The sequence below is a fragment of the Centroberyx affinis genome, unplaced genomic scaffold, assembly GCF_046629955.1.
Source record: "Centroberyx affinis isolate AG114_WGS23_722 - 3 ecotype Tasmania unplaced genomic scaffold, CSIRO-AGI_Caff_v1 ptg001271l_1, whole genome shotgun sequence".
NCBI classification, from domain to species: domain Eukaryota; kingdom Metazoa; phylum Chordata; class Actinopteri; order Beryciformes; family Berycidae; genus Centroberyx; species Centroberyx affinis.
In genome coordinates this window covers 1-26,176 of record NW_027279780.1, presented here as the reverse complement: position 1 = coordinate 26,176, position 26,176 = coordinate 1, and the positions used below count along the sequence as shown (strand labels likewise).

At 45.2% G+C, this 26,176-nt stretch overlaps 1 protein-coding gene across 1 annotated transcript; it reads right to left on the bottom strand.

Annotated features, from left to right (window-relative positions):
- Window positions 1-4,324: 4,324 nt before the first annotated feature.
- LOC139648884 (polyamine-modulated factor 1-binding protein 1) lies at window positions 4,325-25,912 on the bottom strand. The gene is made up of 19 exons (XM_071525121.1): window positions 25,902-25,912; window positions 25,063-25,117; window positions 23,193-23,414; window positions 22,772-23,002; window positions 22,406-22,640; window positions 20,297-20,415; window positions 16,952-17,066; window positions 16,666-16,823; window positions 16,286-16,532; window positions 15,063-15,252; window positions 14,475-14,607; window positions 12,805-12,945; window positions 11,217-11,384; window positions 9,689-9,842; window positions 6,173-6,234; window positions 5,919-6,028; window positions 5,722-5,796; window positions 5,496-5,589; window positions 4,325-4,522 (listed from the first exon to the last, which is right to left on the bottom strand). The coding sequence occupies exons 1-19, from the start codon at window positions 25,910-25,912 to the stop codon at window positions 4,325-4,327; spliced, it is 2,718 nt and encodes a 905-aa protein (XP_071381222.1).
- Window positions 25,913-26,176: the final 264 nt, after the last annotated feature.

Below are 26,176 nucleotides of genomic sequence, written 5' to 3'. Positions count from 1 at the left end.
ATCACGGTTAAAACTTAAAAAAAAAAATATCAAGCACTTTGTATTTTCTCTTTTAGGAATCAACATAAATAGCAAATTCATCATCATAAAAAGTAGATTAATATCCAGTTGAAGGGTTGAAGCTAAAACCCTGACATGATTCAATAGTTTTAAAGGGAAAACAATGTATATGTGACTAACATCAAACAGGTGGGGTCCAAAATTATTCCTACAGCACTGTAAAATTGCAAGATTCTTCCATCTAACATAATATTTTGAAATAGTTCAATAGTTCAATGAAAAGATTAGAATTACAGTGAAGTAACAGTGAAGGTACAGTTATAACAGAAAAAAATGAGACAGCAACATAGCTCCACAGAAATAAAATAACAAAACTGTTTGTTTACTTCAGTGAAGTATAACAAAACACCATTCATTTGATACCATAATTCATGACAACTTTGTGAGGTTTAAGTTCAGCAGGTTCCCCTCTCACGGGTTATCTCACGGGCTGGTTATCATCAGGAGATCAGTGTCCCTCCCTGAAATTAGGAAGGTGCGATCCTTCCCAGCGTAGAGAGCGGAGCCTGAGTCTGCTTGGGTGCTCGCACAAGGCCAAGGGCCATCTCTCTGCAGCCAACGTGGCCGCTGGGAACACGCAGGCTAAATATGCTGGGGGAGGTCGGCAACCGAGGCTTTCCTCCTCCTCCTCCGCGGGCTCGCTCCTTGACCAATCAGAGCAGATCTAGGGCACAGGAGAGTTCATTCAGACAACACATGCAATACATGGCTCAAAGACGACAAGGCCAACCCTGTCAGTGAAAAACATGGGATGTTACAGTTACAGTGCACTTACTCTATTCGGCATGCAGGGCTTTGTGATAAAAGCAGCTAGTTGATGCCTCATATCTATTATATCACCGACCTTACCATCCCTACTGCCCCTCGCCTGTTACTATCACATGTCTCAGTATGAACCGAACTACTGATCAGGTCTCCAGCAGCTAGCCGGTCTCTGTCTGAGCTCCTCATATCTCTACAGCCCTCTGTCACTGAGGTCTGGTCACTGTAGCTGGAGGGAAAGGTTACTGACTGTCAGCTGGCAAAATCGCAAAGAGCTAGACACCCCCCCCACCCCATCTCCAATCAACAACCCCTTGTTATGCTCCTTTCCACGTCAAAACACAGCCTCCCCTTATTACATGATTGGGCAAAAAGGTTTGATGGCTTTTTTTTTTGTAAACAGGTCTCAAACAAGATGCAAATTCTAACAGAATGCAAATTTGCTCTGCTTATTCTGGCCAAGCTTCCGCAATGTCCCAATCCCTCTTAAGCTTCTTGTTGACCACGTCTGCCAGCTTTGTGTACACAATTGGCTCCTCAGCTATTCCAACTGCATCGTTAATGTCTGCCCTTTTGTGCCGCTTAATTCCACCGGGATAAACAGACTCACAAATGCAAAATTATTTCCTAACACAGATAATTAGCTGAAGAAACAATCCCAAGTATGAATAATAATCCGCCTCGGTAACATTATAACTTTTAAGCATGGGAATAGGAGGGATTTGAATGCCAAGGGAAATGAGCTTATCAAATAAAGCTTGAAAATGTGCAGTGAATGAAATGAGTCAATCATTTTAATGTGAGATGGGAGCCCTGAGGAGAATAAATAAGCAATCGTCACATCATGCAGGGAGAACAAATGAGCATGGTACACAATTAGGCAGGGTCACATTCTGCCAGAGCTGTGAACGTGGGGTGCGCTAATGAGCTGTGTGAGACCGCGCGTGTGTCTGTGTGTGTCTATTTGTGCGAATGTGTATAGAGAGAGAAGGAGAAAGAGGAAGTAAGAGATGAAAAAGCTGATCCCTAGCCCTCAAAATTCTGATGAACAGACTAAGACAGCCAGACACACAAGCAGCAAGTCAGGCGAGAGACAAAGATAAAAGTAAGACGGGCTGCTGGAGAAGAGGTGGGCTATCAGTCGACTTGGCATCTGGGGCAAGTAGACATGCAGCCAGACAGAGCAATGGGCAGGTACAGCAGCCAGACAGACAAAGAGAAGAGAAGTGCTTCAGAAGGACCAACGGCACAGGCTTTCAAAGGCGACTCATAGTTATTAACTATTCAATCACATAAAGGAGAGCTGAAGGCGTGAAAGGTTGTGGACCGAAGCACTTTTGCTTCAGTGCATTAAGAGCCTGGTCCAGCACTCTGGCTGCGTGAAAGAGAAATAGATTGCCTCCCAGGAAGATGACTGCTCAAAGGGGTTGGCTTTTTCCCCTTAATAACAGCAATCTGCTGTGAAAATCTAATCCCAAGTACCATTTACACTGAATCTAGATAACTTCTGCTCGGAAAAGCGTACAATATGAATATTTCATTCCCTGATATACAAATAAACAGAACAAGCCCCCGATCAATCAGGGGACGTTCTCGAAGGAAGTCAACTGGAAGAGGAAATTGCTAATGAACACCATGCTGCTGGAAATGCACATCTTGAAATGGCATTGTTGCTATATTGTACAATTGGCCAAAATGAAAATACAATTCTTCACAAGAGCATAAAACCCATTTGATCGTATGTACAGGGGTGTACATGACCCTTATGATCATGAGAAAAAAAACATCTAAGTGAGTGAAAACACTCACAATGTTGATAACCTGCGTGACATATTTACGACAGCAAATCAAGCATGAACGCGCTGTCCCTCAATTGAAGTAATAGCTCCATCTTTGCCATTAAAGTCAGATATGGATGCACCCCTTAAACCCCCTGCTCTCCTTCTCGCTGGCCTAATTCCCCCTCCTCAGTGGTGGATAAGAGGGATCAGAAGTCCATCCATATGCATGCCCTATCTGTAGAGAGGATGTCAGGTCTCAGCCTGGCCAGCTTTCTGAAAGTACTGGTAATGACACTTAATGAAAGCTGGGGAGCCCGGCCTTGCGTGTACTCCCCAACCCCCCACCCCGCATTCAGTACAGGCCTTCAGACGCCATAAATAAACAAACGTGCTGCGTGAGAATGAATGTGCTGTTCCCCCAGCTCCTCTCATGCCATCCACTTATTTATCTATTTATTTGTAGTTATTCCCCGGCTCTCTGGCTTGCTTTCAGCCCACCTCTGTTCTCCCAGCTCCCTGCAGGCTTTTTGTACGTCCCAAAACATTAGCTGGACTTCACTCCAGTCACCCTGTGGGCTCTAATGGGCTGAGTTTGCATCTGCCCTCCGCTGGTCTCAGGCCGGGCAAAGCACACACAAATATATACACACATGCAGAGTTGTCAGACTACTGTATGGTCTCCAAAGCAATTATTCAGCCAATGCCACAGTGCTCCTCTAAACTATCAAGCTCACGGTTTACTGCACCTCCTCTAATGTATTAACAAACTCAGCCAAGCCCTGTCTAACCCTAGTTAAGCTTTTTTAAATCAGGCTAGTTCTGGCCTACAAAGCAGCACTTATGCTTCCTGTGATGCAGGTGATATAGTTTAAGTTGAAAAGATAGGGAGGGAGGGTGAGGAAAAGAAGGGGGGTCTCTGGTTGCAGTGACAGTTGTGTTGAGGAAGAGGAGGAGGAGGAGGCTGCTCAGGCTCAAAGTAAACAGAAGGAATGAGGGGATAGAGAGGCTCTTCTTAGCACAAGCTCCTAATCAGTACAGTCAACACACAGCTCTGATTGGGTCCACATCTCTTTCCCTTGCTCTACCTCTGCCTCTTCCCTTCCACTGCCAAAACTTATCCCTTCAATCAGCCCCAATTTCCCTCGTTTCAATTTGAGAGGATATCAGATAGGAATGTATTACAGGCAAATGCCAGTGAACACAAATCTGGCTTACTTTGAGGCAAGCTGGTATTGGCCGGGCAAAATGAGATGGCTTCAACTGTTAAACAACGATGTGGAACACCAATTCACCAATAAATAACCTTTTCTCAAGCAACACATAAAATTCATATTCGATTTAGAAAAAGATAGCAGTTTCCATGGTGATGCTTGAGTGACATGTCTTCCGAGAGCATCCTATCTGGTCTCAGTAAACAGACATGACTAACACCTGTCTGTCTTTCTGCCTGTCTGAGTGTCTGGCCCGGGGGGAGAATGTCCTTGGGTCGATTGGGTGGAAGTTTGGCTTCCCAAGAGGCCCAAACAGAGTTTTTTTTTTAGAGCTTGTCCTTTGCCGTGCCAAGTCCTTTGATCCACGGCTCCTTCGGCCACCCTCAAGATTTCCTGGCTAACTGCACAAATGTGTCTTCAGTGTTAACAAGCTATAGCCATCAACTGAGGCCAGGGCAGGCAGGTGGTGGATGAGACAGTTGGCCGGTGTCGAGCAGATTGCAGTGGGGGTCATACTGGGTGCATAAGGAGAGGAGTGGTAAACATGGCTGTATGTAAAGGAGAGTCTCTTGTCTGGGAGATGGAGTGAGTGGCTGAGATGCGCTGCTGCTGCATTAGCAGCAGGGCCCAGCGGGGCCCAGAGGCACAGCGCAGGGGGGCGGGGGACTTCAAACACCGATGTGCAGGCTGTTCAGGGCTCTCAGGCTGCTGATCTCACAGCCGGAAAACACAGGCCATTAGCCACAGAAACACACTGAGGCCTATGCTAATCCCAGAACAAGAAAAATCAACATGACAGCCAATAAAATCCTGGGAGTTATGCAGCAGCTTTGCTTTTCAATGATACTGTCTGTGATGTGCTGGTGAGTGTTTGTATTGACCCATGTTTTAGATGACCCACTCCAGAAACACTCATGCTCTGTCTGAAAGCTCACTGCTTTGTCACTGACACTGTCTCTGGAGCCAGGCAGAGGAAAAGCAGAGAACATGCAGTCACCAGGGCCTGTATAGATTTGCAGGCTTTCTTTTCAAGAACTGGGGTCGTTGCCAGGACTGAGTTTCACAGAGAGCAGAGGAGAATGATCAGAGCCAAAGCCACGGATCCACCGACTGTCTCAGGTCAGAGTCTGCAATGTCTCGCTTGTAAACTTGGTCAAAGGACACAGAGGGTAGGAACAGACTACTGCTGTACATCAGGATGGTGGGACTGTGTCTATGGTAGCTATCAGTCATACTCACTCTGTATTGATCAAGTGGATGGGAACTTTGGAAAGGGCACTACATTGGGCATGCACACTGGCTTCAGAGGCTTAACAAAAGGAACACGTGGCATTACTGTGTGCTTATTATATATAAGTAGAAGCAGCTCAGTTCAAATTCTCTAAGGGTTTTGATGCCTATGAATATGTGCATAAATAAAACTGAGCAGCCAGATTCTGGCATGCGTGCAGGCCATGCAAAAGGAATCTTGTGTAAATCTTGTGGGTTTTGGTAGAATATACCCTATCACAAAACGTGTGGCCACTTTCTCAATCTAGGCACGAGGGTATGTTGCGATGTATGTATGTGCGATGACCTAATTTACATGAATGAAAAGTGAAAATGCATGTGGCAATTTGACATTGCACACAATATTAGTGAATTTTGGTCAGTGTGTTTATTTTTGTGGTATACTGTATACCTGGAACCTCTCCACTTCGATCCTCTTCTCGTCAAGCTCAGCTTTTAGTCTCCTGACCTCAATTTGCAGACCCTCCGCACTCTCCTGCAGGTGGCTGCACACGCACACACACGCGCACACACACACACACACACACACACATACACACACAGCGATGCACAGTATTTCACACACTGTCGCATTTGAGAACAAAGCACATAAATACAACTTCCCTATGCCCACTTACTCCTTCTCGGCTGTGAGATGGATGATTATCTTGCTTTGCTCTTTAATTTTCAATGCCAGTTTTTCGTTTGCTTGCCTGCAACAGAGTTAGAATATGATAACAAAACATTATGCTCTGCTGCTGTTATGATAAAAAACAATTATAGTGCAAAATACACACAGACATCAGCGGTTGTGTGATGTGCATTAAGGCCTTACTTGTGTTCCTGGACCAACCGGTTGACACTGGAGAGTACCAGCTCACTCTCCTTGTGGAGACGAGAGCTGTCTGACCGAGCGCCGCCCAGGGACTGACGCAAAACCTCCACCTTGGATGGGGACAGAGAGCGAGAGACAGATGGAGAGACAGGTAAGAGGAGAGAGAGACAGAGTGAGAGGCAGGTAGGGTCAGAGAAAACAAATTTCCATATCTCAAGGCTCTGATCAGTTTCTAGAGTTTTTTGGGTCTATACCTCAGCAGCTGCTACGTTGTACTTCTGCTCTACAGACTCGAGCTCGGAGTGTAAAGCCTCGACTTGTAGAGAGAGACAGGCACACAGACAGAATCAAGGAGGCATCTGGATCATCAGCTACGGTGTTAGACTGACAAGGCCTATGTGTCTGTGTTTGTCTGACCTGGCCCACCTTAGTGTGGTAGCTGTCTCTAAAGTGATGCCATTCCCACCTTCATTAGCAGCACCTCCTCCTCCCCAGCTGCCAGCCATGCCAGCTGCTCTTGGCCCCAGTGCTCAGACTGTGCCAGCTGGGCACTCTGCTCCGCTCCGAAAACTTAACAAGAGACCATTGCAGACCTACTTGTTTGAACTCACATGACTTGGCACACGCGATGATTTGTTGCCAAATTATTTTACTGCAGGACCTCGCTGATCCGAACCCCTCATTAACGCTGGCCAATCCAATCAGTGTAATGACTGAATTGTCAGAATATAATGAAATATACTATACACATATATACTAAAATACACTAGGGTCTCTAATTCGCAGTTAAAAGATCTCCAACAAAAAAAACAGCATTTGTGCACAAGTAATAGTCTAGACTTGAAGTTTGGAGAAGTTTTGGGAGGAGAGTGACTTTTAATTGACGGAACAGCTACATCTCCATCATAGCACACACTTGTGCACCAGTGTGCAGTTCTGCCCTGTACCTCGTCTTCCGTTCACCAGGGAGGACAAACCTGATTCTTCCTCATTTATCGTACCTCCAATCAAAGTATAACTCACTTCTTACCACCAAAATCTCCTCTCTACTCTATTCAGCACTGTGCAGACGGGATGTCAGGCACAAACTCTGCCCTCAACCAAGGGCTGTCCCCTCTGTATCCAAGCCAATGGTATTTTACAAACTCCACTTTTTGTTGCTTACCCAGTTGCTTGCCTTCTTTTGTTAGTTGGTGAAGGAGTTTGAATGAATGAATATGCAGTTGCCTTACTTGTTTTAGTGCACAACCAGTCAGCCTGGATCTCATGGAGATTAATGAGGTTCTCCATCTCCATATCTCCACCACTGAGACCGGCACCTCAAAATCCCCCCTTGTTTATGTGTGTTGCACACATTCATCTATTGGCATTCAAAAATATAATTGTGGTGTAGTTGCTTCACCAACTTGGTTGGAAATAATAAATTATGGATTTCTTGATGAAAATCAGAGTGCAGCATATCAGCAGCTGTGTTGCCTGTCACTCCCTTCCCCAGCTCCAGCCCCACAGCCACATCCTGCTAGTCAGGAGACTGTGTGCACACCAGCACCATCACAATGACCTTTCCACAAGCCCAGGGAGCACGCAATGCAGAGGAGAGGCAATAAAAGTAATGAAAGAAGCAAAGGCAATTAAAGTGGTGTGTGTGAGGGGAGCGTGGCGGAGATGAGCCTGACTGGAGGCGGCCCCAGAATGCACTACAGCTCCATATCCCCCATAATCCCTGTGTGATCGCAGAGCAACCCCGGTGTGCTCCCAGTCTGATCATCCTCTCGCAGCATTCACCAGCTAATCCGTGCAAAAGGACAGCCATGCACACACACATGAACACGCACATGCACGCACACTCACTCATAGAAACACGTACAACTCCACACACACTGCTGCAGCAATTACTGTAGGCTGCATACAATATATGCTGCACAAAAATTAAAAAACTGAGGCAACCACCAAAAATAAATTACGAAACACAAACACTGTCAGGCACAGATGTGCACACCACACGCACTCACACATGTTTAGGTCTAGAAAATGAGTTGCTCTCCTCCAGCCCTCTGCAGCGCAGTGTTTCCTCGCGGACAGTGAGAATCATTAATGCCCTTCCTCTGATGCAGCCACACAACCAACAGCAATTATTTCTAAAAGCAAAAAGTGAAAACAGACAGCTTACGCACAAACATACACGGCACATAATCATTATTTTTTTGTTAGTCTGGCTGTGTGGGGGTTGAGGAGGTGGCAGCAGCTTGCACTTCATTTTCTCTGGCAGAGTTTACTGACCGCAAAATGACAAGGATGCTTTTCCTAAACCAATTAAGAGGGCTGCAGCGCTGCTGTTGCCATGTGACATTGACAGCACTTAAGGAGGCTGACGCCAGGCCTTAAAGATGAGCCAGAGATGTGCCCTTGGTTTAGGAGTCAGTACACACATACACACACACACACACACACACACACACACACACACACATATACACACACAGAAATACACATGTATGCATTCATGCACACACACATCAATAAAAGGAATGGCATTGCAGAGCAGAGAGCAAGTAACAGTAAGCAAGTGTGTACACCAAGAGCTCCAAACCAAAACAAATATATGGAACTAGTAAAACACTAATACAAGAGGCTATCTGAGCAGAAGACATTTCGGAGTATAACTGTGTAGCACATCTGAGTAGCTAAAATAAAAAAAAATTGCACTAGCCAGCTGGTGATATAAGGCAGCAGTAAAGCCTACTGTACATCCAAGCCTTGAGTTGGGAAAGAGACCTCATTATCTAATCAGCTTTAGGAATACATAGAAAGGGCAACGCTACAAGTCTCACCCCTTTTCTCGACAACAGAACCTGATCTCGCCTGTAGTGTACAATTAGTGAACAGCGCGACCCCTGGAGGTTACGTCTCTTCTTGAGAGGGTCTGTGTGGTCCACACTAATGACCAGACTGCTCTGTGAAGGGGCGAGCATTATGCCCCTTCCCAGCTCTGGTGATCTTAAACTAATACCCACTGTTGAGAGAGGAGATGAGACTCTTTTTCCTTCCTGTTATCGAGCACTCACATCATGGCTGCGCTTGGGGCTCATAGGGCAACCGGCTGGTCAAAGTGCTGCTTAAAGAGGGGAGAGCTGGTGCGTAACTAGGCCTGATCAGTCTGATCAGTATCATACACGGTCCGTTCATTCATGGCTGCGTGGATGCTGGGAGTGCTTTAAGGAGATAGATGGAGCGCCAGGATTGTTGCCATATTACAGTAAGTGGCAATATGATAGTAATACACAAATTTATGGAAAGCATGCTTCTGTGTGAATATACTGGACCTTTACAAATACACAGTACAACGCACACACACACACACCCACACCCAAACAGACAAGAGAGCCTGGCTGCGTTTACATGCACAGAGAAGTCCGTTCATAACCTGGAGGCCACCTAACACACACACCCAACATCAAATACAGTATGCATTAGGGCTGAAAGATATTGACAAAAAAATCAAATTGTAATTAGTTTTTCTTGTCATACATTTTTTTAGAACTTTAAAACTGTTTAAAGAAAAGTGATTTTGTTAAATAGATGTCAGTGTGCAGAATTTACTGAGTTTGAGTATGATGAAAGGTTTTCAATGTTTTTTTTTCAATTAGTTGTTCAGCTCTAGTACATGTAGTATAGTATTGTACATACAAAACCCATAATCTAGCCATTTTGACAAATGACAGCATAACACTTTGGGTCAGTCAAAGTGATGTGTTGCTCTCTGACCTCACGGCTGTGTTTCTGGCTCTGTGCCTCTCTGTTTCCCAGCTCTGCCTTGCACTGCCGCAGCTGCACCATCTGTTCCTCCTGCTGCCTCTGGATGGCGCTCTGCAGCTCTGACACACACTCCTGGAGACTGCCTGCGGTCCTCTCCTGCTCTTTCAGCTACAGAGAGAGATAATGGGCGGCTGTCAGTTACGCTCCTCTCTCCTCATCTCCCCTAATCAGCTCTCCCATCTCATGCCACTGTGTGGGTGTTGGAGTTTCACGTAGCACTAAGTTTGACAATCACGTGCCATCTTAACTCTGTGGCAGAGATTTAAAGCACATAGGTGGGCAGATGAAAGATACCCCCTTATATGCATGAAAGAGATCAAATTGGGATTAAGGAGATTAATTTCAGATGGTAATTGAGAGAGAAACTTTTTCATCAGATTTATCTAACTTTCTAAAAGATGTCAAATGTGGTGTGATTTAATTTGCTAACAGATGAATGCTTGGTAAATTGCTGTGCTTCAGGCTTGTGTCCCTTTGGTTGGTGCAAAATCAAATATCGTCAAATTTCATGACTTGTGCAGATCTGACTCATTTCTCTTTGCTTCCTCTGGGGTTAAAAAATAATTACTAGTTTTGAAACACAAATTCAGACAGAAACTAATTCAATTTGTGAGCATGGCTGGAGGGTGAGTCTGAGTGGCATATAAACGGGTGTAGCCAGGCTTCAATCAGAAGACAAGAACGGAGAACAATCACACTTCAGAAATGACAAAACGACCTTGGAAATGTTCAGACGTCAGATGGGAACGTGGATTCAAATCATGACTTTCACCTTAAAGATTGGTGCCGCTGGATGCTATGAATATCAACAGATAAACACTAATGTGATGAATGAATGCTTTCTCATCACAAAGGCCTGAATCCAATGAGCGCATTACGTCTCATTGAGTGAAAGAAACATTTTATTTGTGTGCGTGTCTGTCTGTCTGTGTGTGTATGCGGATGTGTATTACATGTCTACTTGATTAGTCCATAATTAATGTTGAAATTAATCTTCATATCTTGAAATAATATTTTGTTATGGGACGTCCATTGTTTGTTTTTTGATCAACATTTATTTTCACAGAAGGGGCTTTAAAGCCTTCCAACATTGATCTATTACTGTTTCTATTAATTATACTATGCAATATTTTACATACTACATAAAAAAATTGAAAAAATTGATTAAAATGAAATATGTGTTTACCTGTTATATTCTCTGTGTCAAAACTAAATATAACATGTGGAGAAAATAGTGTTGAGCAGCAGACCAATAGGCACCTCCTTGTACACTACATCAAATCCAAACAGAACAACTAGGGAAGCTACTAAGATTAATTTCTGATTAATTCACCAACATCGATGTTCTTATTAATACTGTATTAGGGCACCTCAACACAACATTGATAACATTGCTAATCCCAATAAAAAAACAGATTATTTGCAGCTAGAGACCAGAAGTTGTCATAGACGTACAGTAAAGTAAAGCAAACATCTTCTGACCTGTCTGTGAGCTGAGGTGAGGCTGGTCTGCAGCTGCTCTCTCTCCGCCTCCAGTTTTATCTCTCTCTCCCTTGAACTGGTCATCCTGGCCTGCTGCGCCTGCTGCCTTTCCTGCTCCTGGGACAGCTCCACCCGCAGCAGGATGCAGGCTTCAGCTTGTTCCTGAGACTAGCACACAGAGGACAGGCTTTACCGTATGGTGAACGCTCTAACTCAAACTGCCTTACAGTACCATGAACGCTTACCAGGGTTCCCACACTCACTTCGGCGTCAAATTCAAGGACTTTTCAATGACTTTCAAGGCTTTGATTGGTGAAATTCAAGGACTCTAATTGGCATGTTTTGGGGTAAGACAGGACATTGGTCAAAATTAGACATCACACAGGCCTCATATTTTCCTCATGATCTTGTCAAGTCAAGAAATCATGGTGAAATCATTCATTTTAAAATTGCTGCTATATCAACGCAAATCTCCACCACAGGGTTTTCCTCAGGATGTGAAGTGTTGATCGCAGGACAGAGAGAGGGCCAGCTGAGGTGTATTGATGAATTTGGGTGCTACATTTTAATAAATGTACATTTAGGGCCATCTATTCATTTTCAAAAACTTTCAAGGCCTTACTTTATTTTTCTCAAATGCACAAACTTTGAAGGATTTTCAAGGCCTGTGGGAACGCTGGCTTACATTCATAGCATGGGTGGGCCCCAGTGGAAATCGAACACCTAACTCTGCAGTGGTAGTGCCACGCTCTACCCACTGAGCTATAAAAGCAAAACCTTCAGCTAGCAAAACCTTCAATCCATACAAGTCAAATAAAAATCAGAAGTAGATTATTTTTATATTCTATTCTAAACGAATTCAGAATTAAACAAAGTCAGCATAGATGGGATTTTCTAAACAGATTCAAATGTGTTTGTTGGATCTAAAGCCAAATGTCACCATGATTGACTAAATTGGGGATGAAAAGATTCCAATCCTGATAAGATTCAAGCAGATAAAACATGCACAACCGAACCAACCATGTGTTTACAGAGCAGTACACTGAGACACTTACTTCAATCAATATATTGATGTTTTGTAATAGGCTCTAAATGACTCAGGTTAGAGACTGTGCTGTGCAGCATCCCTTCTCACCCTCTTCTGAGTGATTCTCCAGTTCATTCCACCAGGAAAGTAAAACACCAGCTACGATGACCTAGGAAACTTAACCTTAAACTGTGTCCAATGGCTAACTAACTATGGATAATTAGAAAATCTTGTTTTTTAATCTAAATGACATACATGGAGGCAGCAGAGTGGTGGTTAGAGAGACTGTCCCTAACAAATCCCATGGGGATTTGATCCTCACAACAGCCACATGTCCTGTCAAAGTGTCCTTGAGCGAGACACCCAACACTTTCCTAATCACTGATTGCAAGTTGCTCTTTACAACATGGTTTAGGGGATGATCCTGTTTACCTGAACATAATGCAGTTGTGTCTATTGTGAAATGGAAATTTTAAAAAATGAAGGTGCCTCAGTAGTCAATCAATCAAATGGATGGTATATCCTCATTTGCTGTGCTACCAGAGTGTGATTAGGGCTTACGTTTTGCTGGCTGGTCTTTAGTGTCTCCCTGCTTTGCCTCAGTTCTCCCTCCAGCTGTAGCACTTGTTGTTTGTGGCTGTGGGCCTCCTGCTGGCAGCCGAGCTGGGCCTGCCTGCTCTCCTCAGATGCTCCATCTGGGTCCTGAAACAAGTGATCAGGCATTTGTTTATGAATGGTCATTCATAATGGTCATCGTTTACATGACAAACTCAGAAATGGGCAGCTTTCTTATATCTGGTCATTTCTTTTTTGCTAATTTCTCATGATTATGAAAGATATATTTCAGAAAAGGTGGATTGTTTGTTAGGCAAACTATCAGTAAAGCCTGGACAAAATGGCAATGTTATTTATTAAGCGAAACCTGAGTTTGTTTAGGAACATGTTTACCATAGATTTGTTTCAATCAATATATTGACGTGTTTAATAGGTTAGAAAATACTCAGGTTTGAGACTGTGCTGGGCAGTAAGTAAAATACCAGCTACATGACCTAGGAATTTCTTCTGGAATACAAGAAACTTAAAATATGCTAGGCTAAATGGAAAATCTTTATGACTTCAATAATCAAAATAAAAAAAATAAACCCAGCCCATACCAAGATTGAACAGTAATTTCAAACTCACTGTCTACATTGAAATCTGAACAAAATTATACTTTTCTACCCCTCCTTCCCTAATTGATTGCTTCCACTATTCAGCCCAGCCATAGGAAATTAAAGTGCTGTAAGTATGTCATGCATGGAACTAAATCAATGGAAGGCAATGTGTGCATGTGTGACGGATTTAATCTGACCAGGCAAGCTTTAACATTTAATGAGAGGATGTTCACTAATTCTGCCTGCTCAGTATTGCTTGGTACAGCACGCTGTTTCGTGATGGTGACGTGTCACTGGAGCATAAGTGATAGAATTGGAATCAGAGAACTGTGTGTGTGTGTGTGTGTGTGTGTGTGTGTGTGTGTATGTGTGTGTGTGTGTGTGTGTGTGTGTGTGTGTGTGTGTGTGTGTATGTGTATGTGTGTGTGTGTGTGTGTGAGGGGTGACCAGGGCCTATTTACCGCCAGGTGAAGCAACTAATTAAATTGAAGAGGGCAGCCCTGTTCAGTCCCCTCTCTGCTGCCAACGTTAACTAAGACCACAACCACGGGTCAAAGCCCTTGCAAGCTCAGGGATGCAAGTTGTAAGGAGAGGGAGGGAGGAGGAGGGAGGGAGAGAGATGGTCACTTCATTACACATACCACCAAGAAGCCCCTTGCAAAGCCTTCCTTTCTGTTCCCCTTTGAGATACAACACCCTTGGACTGTCTATGAGAGAGATCCGGAGAGGATGTTTGTATGTTTATAGAGGAGGGTGAGAGAAAGCTTTGAACCCAAAATGCTGTGTCACTGACTGTGTGTGTGAATGTGTGTGTATGCGTGTGTCAGCGGCTGGTGGTGGTGAGGGAGACTGTGGGAAAAGCCCCGAGCCTTTCCAATGCTCACCTCCCTCTTCCATTGACAAGTGGGCCGCAGTAACAGCTAATCGATGGCCAGTGAATTCCCTGCGCACCCCCCTCACCAGGCTGATCAATATTCCTGGCAATTAGAATCCCCTATCTGCATGGCTGTAGGGACCTTGGGGTGGCTCGCCAGCCCACAAACACCCAATTTAGTCCTCAGCCTATCACTTAATTACTAAATCCTCCCTAATGCCTATTGGCAGGTGGCGGGCGTGCTCAGAGTGGCCCCAGCGGCTGAGTGAACAGAAGACCTTTGGCAAGGTGCTGGTTAAGATGCTCCCATCCCTCTTCTCCTGGCCAGTTAAACATCTGATTTCACAAGAGGGCCCCGACCCGAAATGATCCGCTTATTGAGCGCCTGGCCCACACACGGCCCAGACGGATGACGCGGAATGGAAGGGGTGGGGGTGTGTTGGGGGCAGAGGATGCAGCACACAAAGAGTCACAGCGCCAAAACACTCTCTCAGCTACTAGACTGAGAGTGTGTGTATGAGGTACAGCAGGATTTTAAAAGCTTTCACACTCAATCTCCCAGTGTCTTCTCATATTGACAACTAAAAGGCAACTAAATGGTGATTATAATCATGATCATTCATAGGGTAATAGTACTGACAGATAGAACTGTAAATATTTCAGGTCATTTCTATGAGAATACAAGTGTGTTTATAGGACTTTTTTCTGGGTGTTTCTGGGTGTGTTTATTTGGGCAGAAAGGTACTGCTACAGTACTTTGAGCTCTAATGACTGTAGAGTATATACTGCACCTGTAGCTCTGCAGCTCATGCTCAGTTGTGTGTAGCTTCTCCTTCAGCCTTTGCAGCTCTGCCTGTAGCTTCCTCTGGGCCTGCTCTGCCTTCACCACCTCTGCCACCCGCTGTGCCAGCTGCTCCTGCGCCTGCTGCTGCCCTCCCTGTAACAGCAAAGCCCTTTCCTCCTGTCGAGCCAGCTTCTGGGCTGGGATATGGGAGTAAACAGACACATATAAAAGGAAACATGTACAAAAAACACATACATACACACATATACAGTACACACAGTTGTCCCTGCAGCAACACTTTATTGTAAATCCATTGTGCTGGGGTGAAAGAACGGTTGCTTTAAAGTATTCACAAAGTATTCACACACCTGTTTTGTAGTCTCCTGCCAGGATAGACTTACCACTTGAATAAATTCAAACTACCGTGTTTTGTTTGTCCTTATTCTGGCTCAGACTTCACTTTGTTTACTTGGATCTGCTTTTTAATGTATGTTTTTCTATGTGGGTGCATATGTTAAGAATCTGTTAATATGTATAAGTGCATGCTTTCATAGTTTTGTGAGTGTGTTTCTGTGAGTGGGTAGGGTGTGTGGATGTGTGCGCATCAGACAAAAGGCCCGGGGCTGTGAATTGATGGGCAGTTTCATTGCAGGCGAGTGGCTGAGGCAGCTGGGACATCACACACACAGGTGACCGTCTCACGCAATGTATTAAAGCCGGCACTGGAGGCTAGCTGACCTGACACTAAAAACCTGTCACTGTCACTCCCCTCCTTCATCCCTCTCTCCCAAACTTTTACCATTTCAATCATACTCTCTCTGTTTCACTCTGTCCTTTTCATGTCTTGATTTCATAATTTGAATAGGCTCTCCTAAAAGGCATAAGGAAAAAAGAGAAAGACTGACAAGAAGCTGACAGTACAGAAAAAGAACAATAAACCAAATGCATGACAGCTCTCTCTCTAAAAAATTTCAGGACATTTCAGGAGCATTTCTACCCCATCTGACAGAGAAGAATGACAGGAAGGATGGAAGAAAGAAAGAGAGAGAGACAAATACAGAGAGAGAGAGAAAAAAAGAGAGAGACTTGGGGTAGGATGATGTAGCACAAGTGATAAGCTGGACCCCCCCCAAACACGGCGTCTCAAAAATATGGCACATGTCCCGGTCCGCCGAGCCACTGATTCCCCCATGACAACGCTCTGGCCCAGTTTCCCTGAAGCTGTCCTACCGGTGTCCCTGCAGCAGTCCCGGGCCTCCTTGAGCTCCTGTGTGCGCTGCAGCAGCTGGGCCAGGGGGAGGCCACACTGGGCCTCTATCTGCTGGCTTTCCGTCCCGCAGCGCTGCAGTTCTGCCTCCAGGCTGCGGGCTGCAGCTGCCTGCCGCTCCGCCTCCGCTGCCCCGCGCCGCACAGCATCCCGGGCCCGCAACAGGTCCGCCTCTGACTGACGCAAGAGCCCGTCCCTTTTCTGCACTGCCTTGGAGGAAGTGAGTGCGGGGTATAGTGAGTATAGTATGGTGTGCGTGTGTGAGCTTAATTGCATAATTCATATGTAGGAATGACATCTAACTGTAATGTCCTGTAATGTGGGATCATGGCCCAGACAGTACCTGCTCTCTGTCGGTGGTTTGGCTGTGGGCAGCCTCCAGGTCCTGCTCCAGTCTGGCAACCTTCTGCTCCAGAGCCGCCGCCTCCTGCTGCCTGCACCGGCCCTCTAACAGCACCACTGCCTGGAGCTGCTCCCCTGCCTCCCGAAGGAGCAACACCTCTGCACGAGAACGCAAGCACCCAGTCAAGACACATATGGAGCCATAAGTATCCTCACACGGTTTCACGGTAGGTGGGGATAAAAAGCATTGTTTGATAAGCTGGTAATTTTTGGCATTTCCAGTCTACCTGCCAGACAGCTGTCTTTGAGCCGGTTGAGTCTGGACACCTCGTCTCTCAGCTGACAGACCTCCGCCTGATACACACTCAACTCCTGGACGCCTTGGGCACACTGCTCCCGGGCCTGGGAGAGAGCCTGGAAATGCGCACACACACACACACACACACACACACACACACACACACACACACAAAGCATGCAAACACACAGAGCTGTCACTTTCCTGTCACATACCCATGGCAATGGCCCGAGGTGAAGTAAGGATGGCTGCCCCAAGCTTTACAGATCCTCTTGAAGGACAGAGCAGAGGAGCGCCTGCCCTCCTCCGCCCCCGAGCTATCTCCACACCTGCTGCACCACGCTCACTCAGCCGCCTGCCCCTAATTTGGTATTTCCACAAAGATGACATATGTATCAGGCAGAGAAGGAAATGTCCTGGGTCGGGAGAGAACAGCTTCCTGACAGGTGTCACCTCCAATCTGCACAGGCCTGCTTCTGATGTGTTAACTATTCAATTAACCAGCACACTGCACTGAGTGGGTGCCAGCACCTAATTACCTATGAGACCTCGCCTGTGAATGGAGTGCGATGTGTGTGCGTGTGTATGGATGACAGGTCACACATCATGTTACTGTTGAGGGTTCTTCTCACTCTGAACTAACTAGACATTCGCATAGAACATGTGGTATAGAATATGTGTATATGTGCGCGTGTGTGTGTGTGTGTGGGTGTGCCTGCCATCCCCAGTCACCCTTCTCCCCATTTCCCTCTCTCAGCACCAATCAAACATTGCAGGAAAACAGGCTTATTGCTTTGAGTAAAATATGAGTGTAAACATTAAATGAAAATAAAAATAGTATAATTTAGCCATGTTGGAAAATAGGTCCTGCCACGCGGCCTCTTCATCTCACACCATTAAAATAACGAGGTGTCACTGGGCTCCACTTCCACTGCTCCAATGTTGACACCCGTCAAGACAAATCTATATTTCATGGCCACTTACAGATGTATAAATAGCCAAATGAGGTGTGCTAACCATCTATAAAACGGCACTAAAAGGTTGCCAGAAGATGGCGGGTGTCGTGAGCCAGTTGCGCTGGTAATCAATCTGGGTTGAGAGGAGAGGAAAGGGGAGAAGAGCAGAGCAGAGGAGTGGGTTGCGTTGCGTGGCTAGGAGGCGAGGCGCAGCGCGCTGCAGCGAGCGGGGCAGTAAATCACATCTGCACGGCACGGTCGCTCCACTGACACACAGCCACTTCAACTGACATGGGGCTTGCTCGACAGCCTGATGGATCACCACACTACACTCCATTAAAGGCAAACGGGCACGACAAGCGCTGACATAACAAACAATTAGTCACTGCTGTGGGTATGGACTTTGGGTGCCGAGGGCCTGCTGGTGATGGGCACTCGCTTCCTGTCTTGGGTGCTGAGGAACGTTAGGTCCTGTGCACCCCTGATTCTTTTGTGATGTCAAGAAGCTACATACTGTGGTAGCAGTGCTATCATTCATGATTATATGACTGAGGCAATGATTTGCGGCCGTCATGATGATTTTTTGCATTACTAATACAGACGATTGGATGTCAGTACTCAGCAACCAAATAAACAAGCTTTTCTATGTTTTGTTGGGCACACTGTCATCTAACATCACTAACATCTACCTCATTCTCAACATTGGTGAACAAAGTGGATCCTGTAATGTGGACCACAAGTATCATTAGTGCCAAGCCGATAACAGATAAATGAATAATAATGAGATGGGCCCAGTAATACAGGCTTCAAGAAACAATCCTGCCAAAGGAAAAGGTATCTACAGTGCATTGCAAAAGTATTCAGACCCCTTGACTTTTTGCACATTTTGATGTGCTATTAAGTTATTTCAAAATGCATTTATTCCGGATTTTTAGTCTGAGTTCTATGCAAAGCACTGTGTTCTATCAAAGAAAAACACATTTGAAGAAATTTATGTCAAAGTATAAAATTAAAATAACAGAAATCTATTTTGCATAAGTATTCAACTCCTTTGCTTTGTCTGGGCTAAACTGCCACACTAGCAAATATTTTCTCAACATTTCTCATCATATGTTGCTCAGATGTCATATTCAGATTGTATTTAGTTTGTTCTGCTTTCAAACTTTTTTTTTTATTTTGTCCTATAATGTGTATTTTGTCCAAAATTGAAACCAGGTTCCTTCAGACCTAGATCTTTATGGGACTCTTTTAGGGTACAGGCTGGACTCTCCATCAGAATACTTAAGCACAGTATGGGATATATGGTTCATTTATGGATGACAACAGAGTCCAGTTCTTGAGACTTAAAAGACAATATAAATCACTCCTTTCCATCCACCATAATTGAAAATGCAGAAGGTGCAGTTTCAGTGTGTTTTTCCAGTACAATTTGTACTATATGGAAGTCATTGGAAAAATTGGACAGGAAAAAGTCTTCCCAAACTTTTCCCAAACAGTGATGATTGTATTTTCTCTGAAACTTCAAGAACTGCTCCCATTAAGATCTAGTGAAGGGACCGGGTCTCAGCTTTGTTAGCAAGAAAAATAAAGTTTGAAAGGAAAACATTGTTCAGAACTGCTAAATACAATCTAAATATGACATCTGAGTAACAGATGATAAAAAATGTTGAGCAAATTTCTTAGTGTGGCAATTTAGCCCAAACAAAGCAAAGGGGTTGAATACTTATGCTTGATTTCTGTTATTATAATTTTATACACTGACATAATTTTTCCGTTTTGTTTTCTCTTTGACAGAGTGCTTTGTATAATTCAGACTAACAATCCTGAATAAATTCTAAATCCTAAATAACTTAATAGCACAACAAAATGTGGTCTAAAAAGGGTCTAAATACTTGCACATCATACTCGCACTGTACATCAACAGCTACATCAACAACAGTTATGGATGGTGCATGACAACCCAATCCCATCTTGGTAGCTGTCTACAGTAACAAACTGTGAGATTGAGCAGCAGCCCTGGAGCTCGTAGGGATTCAGTGTCTTGCTCAAGGACACTTCAGCAGGGCAGGTGCTCTCATGGGGCTTGAACCTGGGCCTTCAGTGTGTGTCTTCCTCTTCAGCTAGAGACGCTGGCTACACTTCACAGCTGCCACTTTGGTTGCCTTTTTGACCTGACACTCTCTGACCAGAAATCCCTAATTCCCTAAGTAAACTAGTAGGAGATGTTGCAAATCCACAGCAACTTTCTACAGGGCAAACCCTCGCTGCTCAGCCTCAGCAGCTAGTCAACTCTTTCCAAGCTTCTTCCATTCCTATGTATTGTTGAGCATAGTAACTGTAACTGTTATGTAAAGTTGACAACAGGCCTTACACTGTACCTGTTGTGATTCCTGGATGTTGGAGAGCTGGCACTCATAGTCACTGTTGGAGTGGATGTGGGAGGCTCTGTACACTGAGAAATCAGCCTGGATCTTCACCATACTCTCCTTCTGTTCTTCTACTTGGTAGAAACAGTCAAATGCACAGTTAAAATCACTGATTCTGATTGTGAGCATGTACAGTATGTTGTAAATCAGTGGTTTTGTTCAGAGACCATGTTCTTCAAAATATTCTTCTTGTACACAATTTTTTTTTTCTGTCTAATTAACACATTTGATCCTGTTTTTGAAGAGGCTTCTAATCTACTAGCATAGGTACTTTATTCAGTGCACCTCTCTACAGTCAGTATCTTTGGATACCAATTTTTCCGGTTGAATTTTAGTTTTTGCAGAAACTCACCTTTGGCTCTTGACCTAGACTTTGAAAAACACTGTTGAATGTCATGCTCACTTTAATAAAAAATATATTATTTAGTGTCATTTCTACTTTATTCTATGGTTAACAGTGGAGAATGACAGGAATGCAAAACAGTTGAAGCCTGACATTGATTAACAGGGCTTGGACCCTGAAAGGCTTTATATCTGTATTAGTCTGGTGTCCGCAGTACCAGTAAAAGGCTGACTTTACTCTAATGAAACAGAATATCTGTTGGTGATTTATCACAGGAAAGACCAATGTAAGGCTGTAAATTTGCAATAGACCTATCTGAATATGACTCTGTTCTAATGACCATCTGTTGTTGCTGGATGTCTTGACTGTGCATCCTAGCCACGCTCATAAAGAGAGCTGTACCAGGCAGCGGTACAGACTGAAAGAAGATGGAGTGAGCCAGCCTGAGAAATAAGATCCTATTGATGTCTCTCAACACACTCCCAGCTATTGGCTCATTAAACATAACCACACTCACTCTCTGTGTCTCTGCAAACACACAGGTACTAATACACACACTAGAACTACATTTAGACATCAAGTAGAGAAACATTGGTCTGACAACACCTCTTGACACACACATGCACGCACGCACACTATTAGAACAGACAGACTGGCCAAAAGTTGTGGGTCAGAGACACAACTGAGTAACTGGTTGGGTTGTGTGTAAACCAGCCGAGGATTATGTGTGTGTGTGTGTGTGTGTGTGTGTGTGTGTGTGTGTGTGATGTGCTCATGAATGTTAAGAAGCTATGTATAGTTAACAGAGGTCTGGCATAAAAGGGTGGCATCCACACTGCAGCAGAGCGGCCCAGGCTGTGTGGTCTTGGAGGGCTGGAGAGAGAAGAGGGCTGGAGAGGGCCGAGGACCAGGGGATTTGGTGTGTGTGTGTTTCCTGGACTGATGGTGGAGCAGAAGATGTGTGTGATAGTAGAACGTGTAAGCAGCAGCACCTCCACACGTCAGTGACAAATGGAGACCCATCAGACCTCCAGCCACTTCCTCTGCTCCACCACTGGGCTCTGCTGGGCACAACACCCATTATTTCACACACACACATCGCTCCCTCAGCATGACTTTCCACTTTAGTCCATCAGCGCGTTGAGTCCATCTCATTTTGTCTCTCTCACACACTTGTGTCGGTGCACATGCAGGCACACACACACACACACATCAATACAACTTCCCATTTATCAAAACATCAACCCTTCCTCTTCAGTGATCGAACCACATAATCCAAGGCCCAATGACAACACCAACTCCCCTTCCCGTCTTTGTCTTCCTGCCTCTGTAGAACTCTCTCTTGCCAGGCACTACTGCCTCTGCTCTTTATACTGTCAGTGTTTTCTCAGTATGTTCCCTGCTGTATGGCAGCCATGACTGCGATCAATGGGAATCAGTAGAAACACTTAGTGAGGTCCCCCGGCCCCCAGGGTTATACACTGAGGGGACAGGCACTGCCTTTCTGATTCACCTCTGTATAAGAGGCTCATAAGCTTTAGTCATCTGGCAGGGCAACTAGTTGAACTATGGGTAAAGACCAACACTGTAACCTGATTGGCCTCTGATTCGGGAACAGGTGAACAACTAGTCATATAGGGCTGGGGCAGTGAGTAGACTGACATGCCAGGTTCTATCTATGTAGGGAGAGCGGACAACCAGGGTCTAAGAAACCAGACCGACCTGCTGCCTGAGACGGGCATTGGTCTCCCGCAGGGTGCCAGTGACCAGCTCACACTCCTGGCTGTGCTTGCGGCTGCTGGCCAGCTCTGTCTGAGTGTCACAGAGCCGGTGGCTAGCGGCGCTCAGTGCCTCCTCTCCGTGCTCCAGCTGACCCGCCTGGGCCTTCAGCTCACCCTGCAGCGTCACCGCCTGGCCACGCAGACACATCACCTGCTCCTCACGCTCCACCAGCTACAAACACCAACGAACCAACAAATGAGGACAGATTGTGAAGTAGAAGAAAAAAACACAACACAAAACAACACAAAAGCATAGACACACTTTCAGAGAACTTTTAGACGTGGCTGGTGTGGGCTGCTGACCTGTGCCCTGGCCTCCCTCACGTCTTCTTGTAGGGCCTGCAGAGTGCTGTCCTGCTGGGCCAGCTTGCTGAGGCAAGCCTGGTACTTGGTTCTGTAGAGCTCCAGGGACTGGGAAAGAGGCTGCAGTCTGGTTTCTGTGTCCCCTGCCCTGTTCTCTGCCTCCTGCAGATCAGCCTTCAGTCTGTTCAGCTCAGCCTCCAGGGCCCAAATATGGCTTTCCCTCTGACAGGCCTGGACAGAGAGAGAGAGGGAGGGGGGGAGGGGGAGAGAGAGAGAGAGAGAGAGAGAGAGAGAGAGAATGGTATTTTCACGTAGCTGACGCACTGTAATGGTATAACACTACAGGAGGCAAACTTTTATAATTTTTATAATAAATAATGGCATTACTGAAACAGTTTACAGGTTGATGTCAGTATGTCACCTGTTCCTCAGCCAGTTTGTGCTGTCTCTGGGTGTACTCCAGGTCCGAGCGGAGGTGTCCTATGGTGAACCGGCTCTGCTGCAACCTGCTCTGGGCCGCCATGAGCTCAGCCTGCAGCCCAGCCACCTCCTCCTCCCTGGCCTCCTGCTGCGCCCGTGCCTCTGCCTGCCAATGCTGCAGCTCTCCATGCGCCGCATTCACTGCCTCCTGCTGGCTGGACCGCTGCAACACAGAGTGGAATGAGTCTGTGAGCGGCTGAGTTTGTGTGTGTGTGTGAGTGTAGTCATGGTGCATTGCTGTGTGCGTATCTGCGCTGGGGAGGATGGCGGGATTGAGTGTGAGCACTGACTGGGGGTTCCGAGACAGACAGATGCGCGCCAACCATCTCCCTACAGCTCCACTGGCACTTTAATGACACCAGCTCTGCTGTACATTAGATTATTAGACTCCAGAGTACAATATCCCAGACGGGATAATATTGTTTTTCCTCTGGCTGATGATGCATTACAAAAATAAGGAATGGTGTAACAGATGTCTCTTGGGGTGAAAATAATAAATCACACAGACTTGTAACATGGTTGGGAAATGTGCGCCCACAAACACACCCACACCCACGAAACACTTGAGTGATTCATTTACTCTCTGTATTCCAACCGAGCAGCAAGCCAGGGGAGAGAGGAAATGAGAGAGAGGGAAATGGGGAAAAAAAGCGATTAGTTTGCATTTAACTTGCAAACATCATTAAGGCCTCAGCACTAATTGTGTTGTTTTAAACAAGTGAAATCTGATAATGACTTCATTAGTGACTCAGTGTAATGATGACTCCCAGGGTTTAGAGAGAAATAGGAAGAGATACAGACAGAGTGGGTGTGTGTGTGTGTCTGAGAGAGAGAGAGAGAGACAGAGAGAGAGTAATAGAGAGAGTGTGAAGGGAAAGAACAAATGCACTGAGGCTGTCTGTTCAATCACCATGCAGATACACAGCCTACCGCACACAGAAATGGAAGAAATGGCACATGCAGCAAAGACAGCACAGACAGCTGAACAGGATAAATAGAATAATAACAGGCGGACAGACATGGCTAAAGAGTGGTGCGTGTGTGTGTTTATAAATGTGTGCGTGTGTCCTCTTTCATGCAGAGGAGGACTGCTTGAGGAGGGGAGAGGTCTAATCCATAATACGGCAGCTCACTGCATGGCTGCATACATTACTGCATACATTACTGCATCAATCAGTGCTAAGCTGCAGTGTAATTTTCTAACTCCCTATTTCTCTCCCAACCCCATCATACAGACAACACCCCATGGCTATTTCTGATGAGATTCAGAGCTGGAGAGAGGAACAGGGGGGAGAAGGAGGGGGGAGGCGGGTGTTTATAGAGCAGCCTACCTTTCTCCCTCTCCTCTTCCTCCCCTCTTCCTCTCCTCTCCCCTCCCCTCCTTCCCCTCACTCTCCCTCTCCCTCTCCAACAGCTCTAGCCCCCTGATTAATTTCCAACTAGATCGCTTGGCCAGCAGTATTATTAGCATAAAATTTCCATAGATCAGGCCCAGCAATGAAACCCTTTCATCAAGCTGCTTGTCAAACACAAATTTCAAATCTCATTTTGTTTCTAATATCATTTTCATACTGGGGGTGTGCTGGGGAGAGGAATCAGCGGCTAAGAAATGGAGAGAGGGATGCTGTTGAAGCGGTGGTGGGGGGCATCAGAGGGTTGTTATCCCCAAGAAAAACGGAGTCATCAATCAAAATTAAAAGAGCACTAGGGTTGGAATGAGATTCTGTACTAGCATGCAACACGTGCGCGCGCACCCACACACACACACACACACACACACATATATGCACTCATCTAATAGGCCTACCAACCAAGGTCAGTGCTGGGTGGATGGGTGGGGTGAGGTCCATGGGCTTGATCTGAACTCTGCTGAAACAAAAGATCAGTATAGCTGAAACAGAAGGGCTCAGCTTATTCCCTCATCTTCTGACACTTTAAGTCAGCAGCAGCACTGTCACCTATGTGAATACATCACCCCACACTAGACCTCCACAGACTCATAAAACACCTGTCAATGTGTTACTACCCCCACAATAAATAATTCGAAACATTGCTTCGATTACAAAATGTGCAAAGCTTTCACTAATACACCCCCCTCCCACACGTCCTCCCAAGCACCACACTGTACCATTAATTATGAAAAATAACAGTGGAGAGTGGAGGGGGTTTCATTTTTAATAAGGATACAGAATCAATGCAATTTAATCAATCTCAGCTAATTAAAAAAAGCTATATTGTGAAACAATCAAGGTGCATAAACAAGATTAAAATAAATGAACTGTGCCGAGAGCACCGCGCTGCTAATTAAATGATACTAATTGTCATTCCATGGCTGTGCGCTGTTTGTTGACACCATGGAGAAGAGAGCGTGACACGCCTGACCAGCCTCATGAGACCCACTCCTACCACATCTTTAACAGAATTCATTAGGCTGAGGGTACACAGGGCCCAGCGGAGGACTGGCTCTTCAAAAGTTCTTTCTTTCTCGGATATGCACAAAGTTTCAGCCTGGCCAGACGGCCCAGTCTTCCAAGGTTTGTTCCCTTGATCATTTAGTCAAGGTCAACTGAAATTTGGTCACAATGAAAGCACAGACCATATGAAGTGTTCTATTCCAAATTGCTATCTATCCATTTTGGATAGTCCTTACCTGACGTCCATCATTGAGTATTTTTAAAATCTATGGCCTTCAGTCCGCAAAAGTGTTTTCATTCTGTCAACTAAGTACTTGAGTTAGAAAAAATGAAACAGAAGGTACATGTGCATTTTGAAATGTAACTCTTTATATGTTGAAGACATATCTGTGTCTTTGGTATAAGCTTATATCAACTATAGATGTCTCTAACTCATCCATATTTTAAGTGGTGTGCATGTAAAATGATTGGAGGCATATGCACGTAATTGATATCCTCACATTACGCAAAT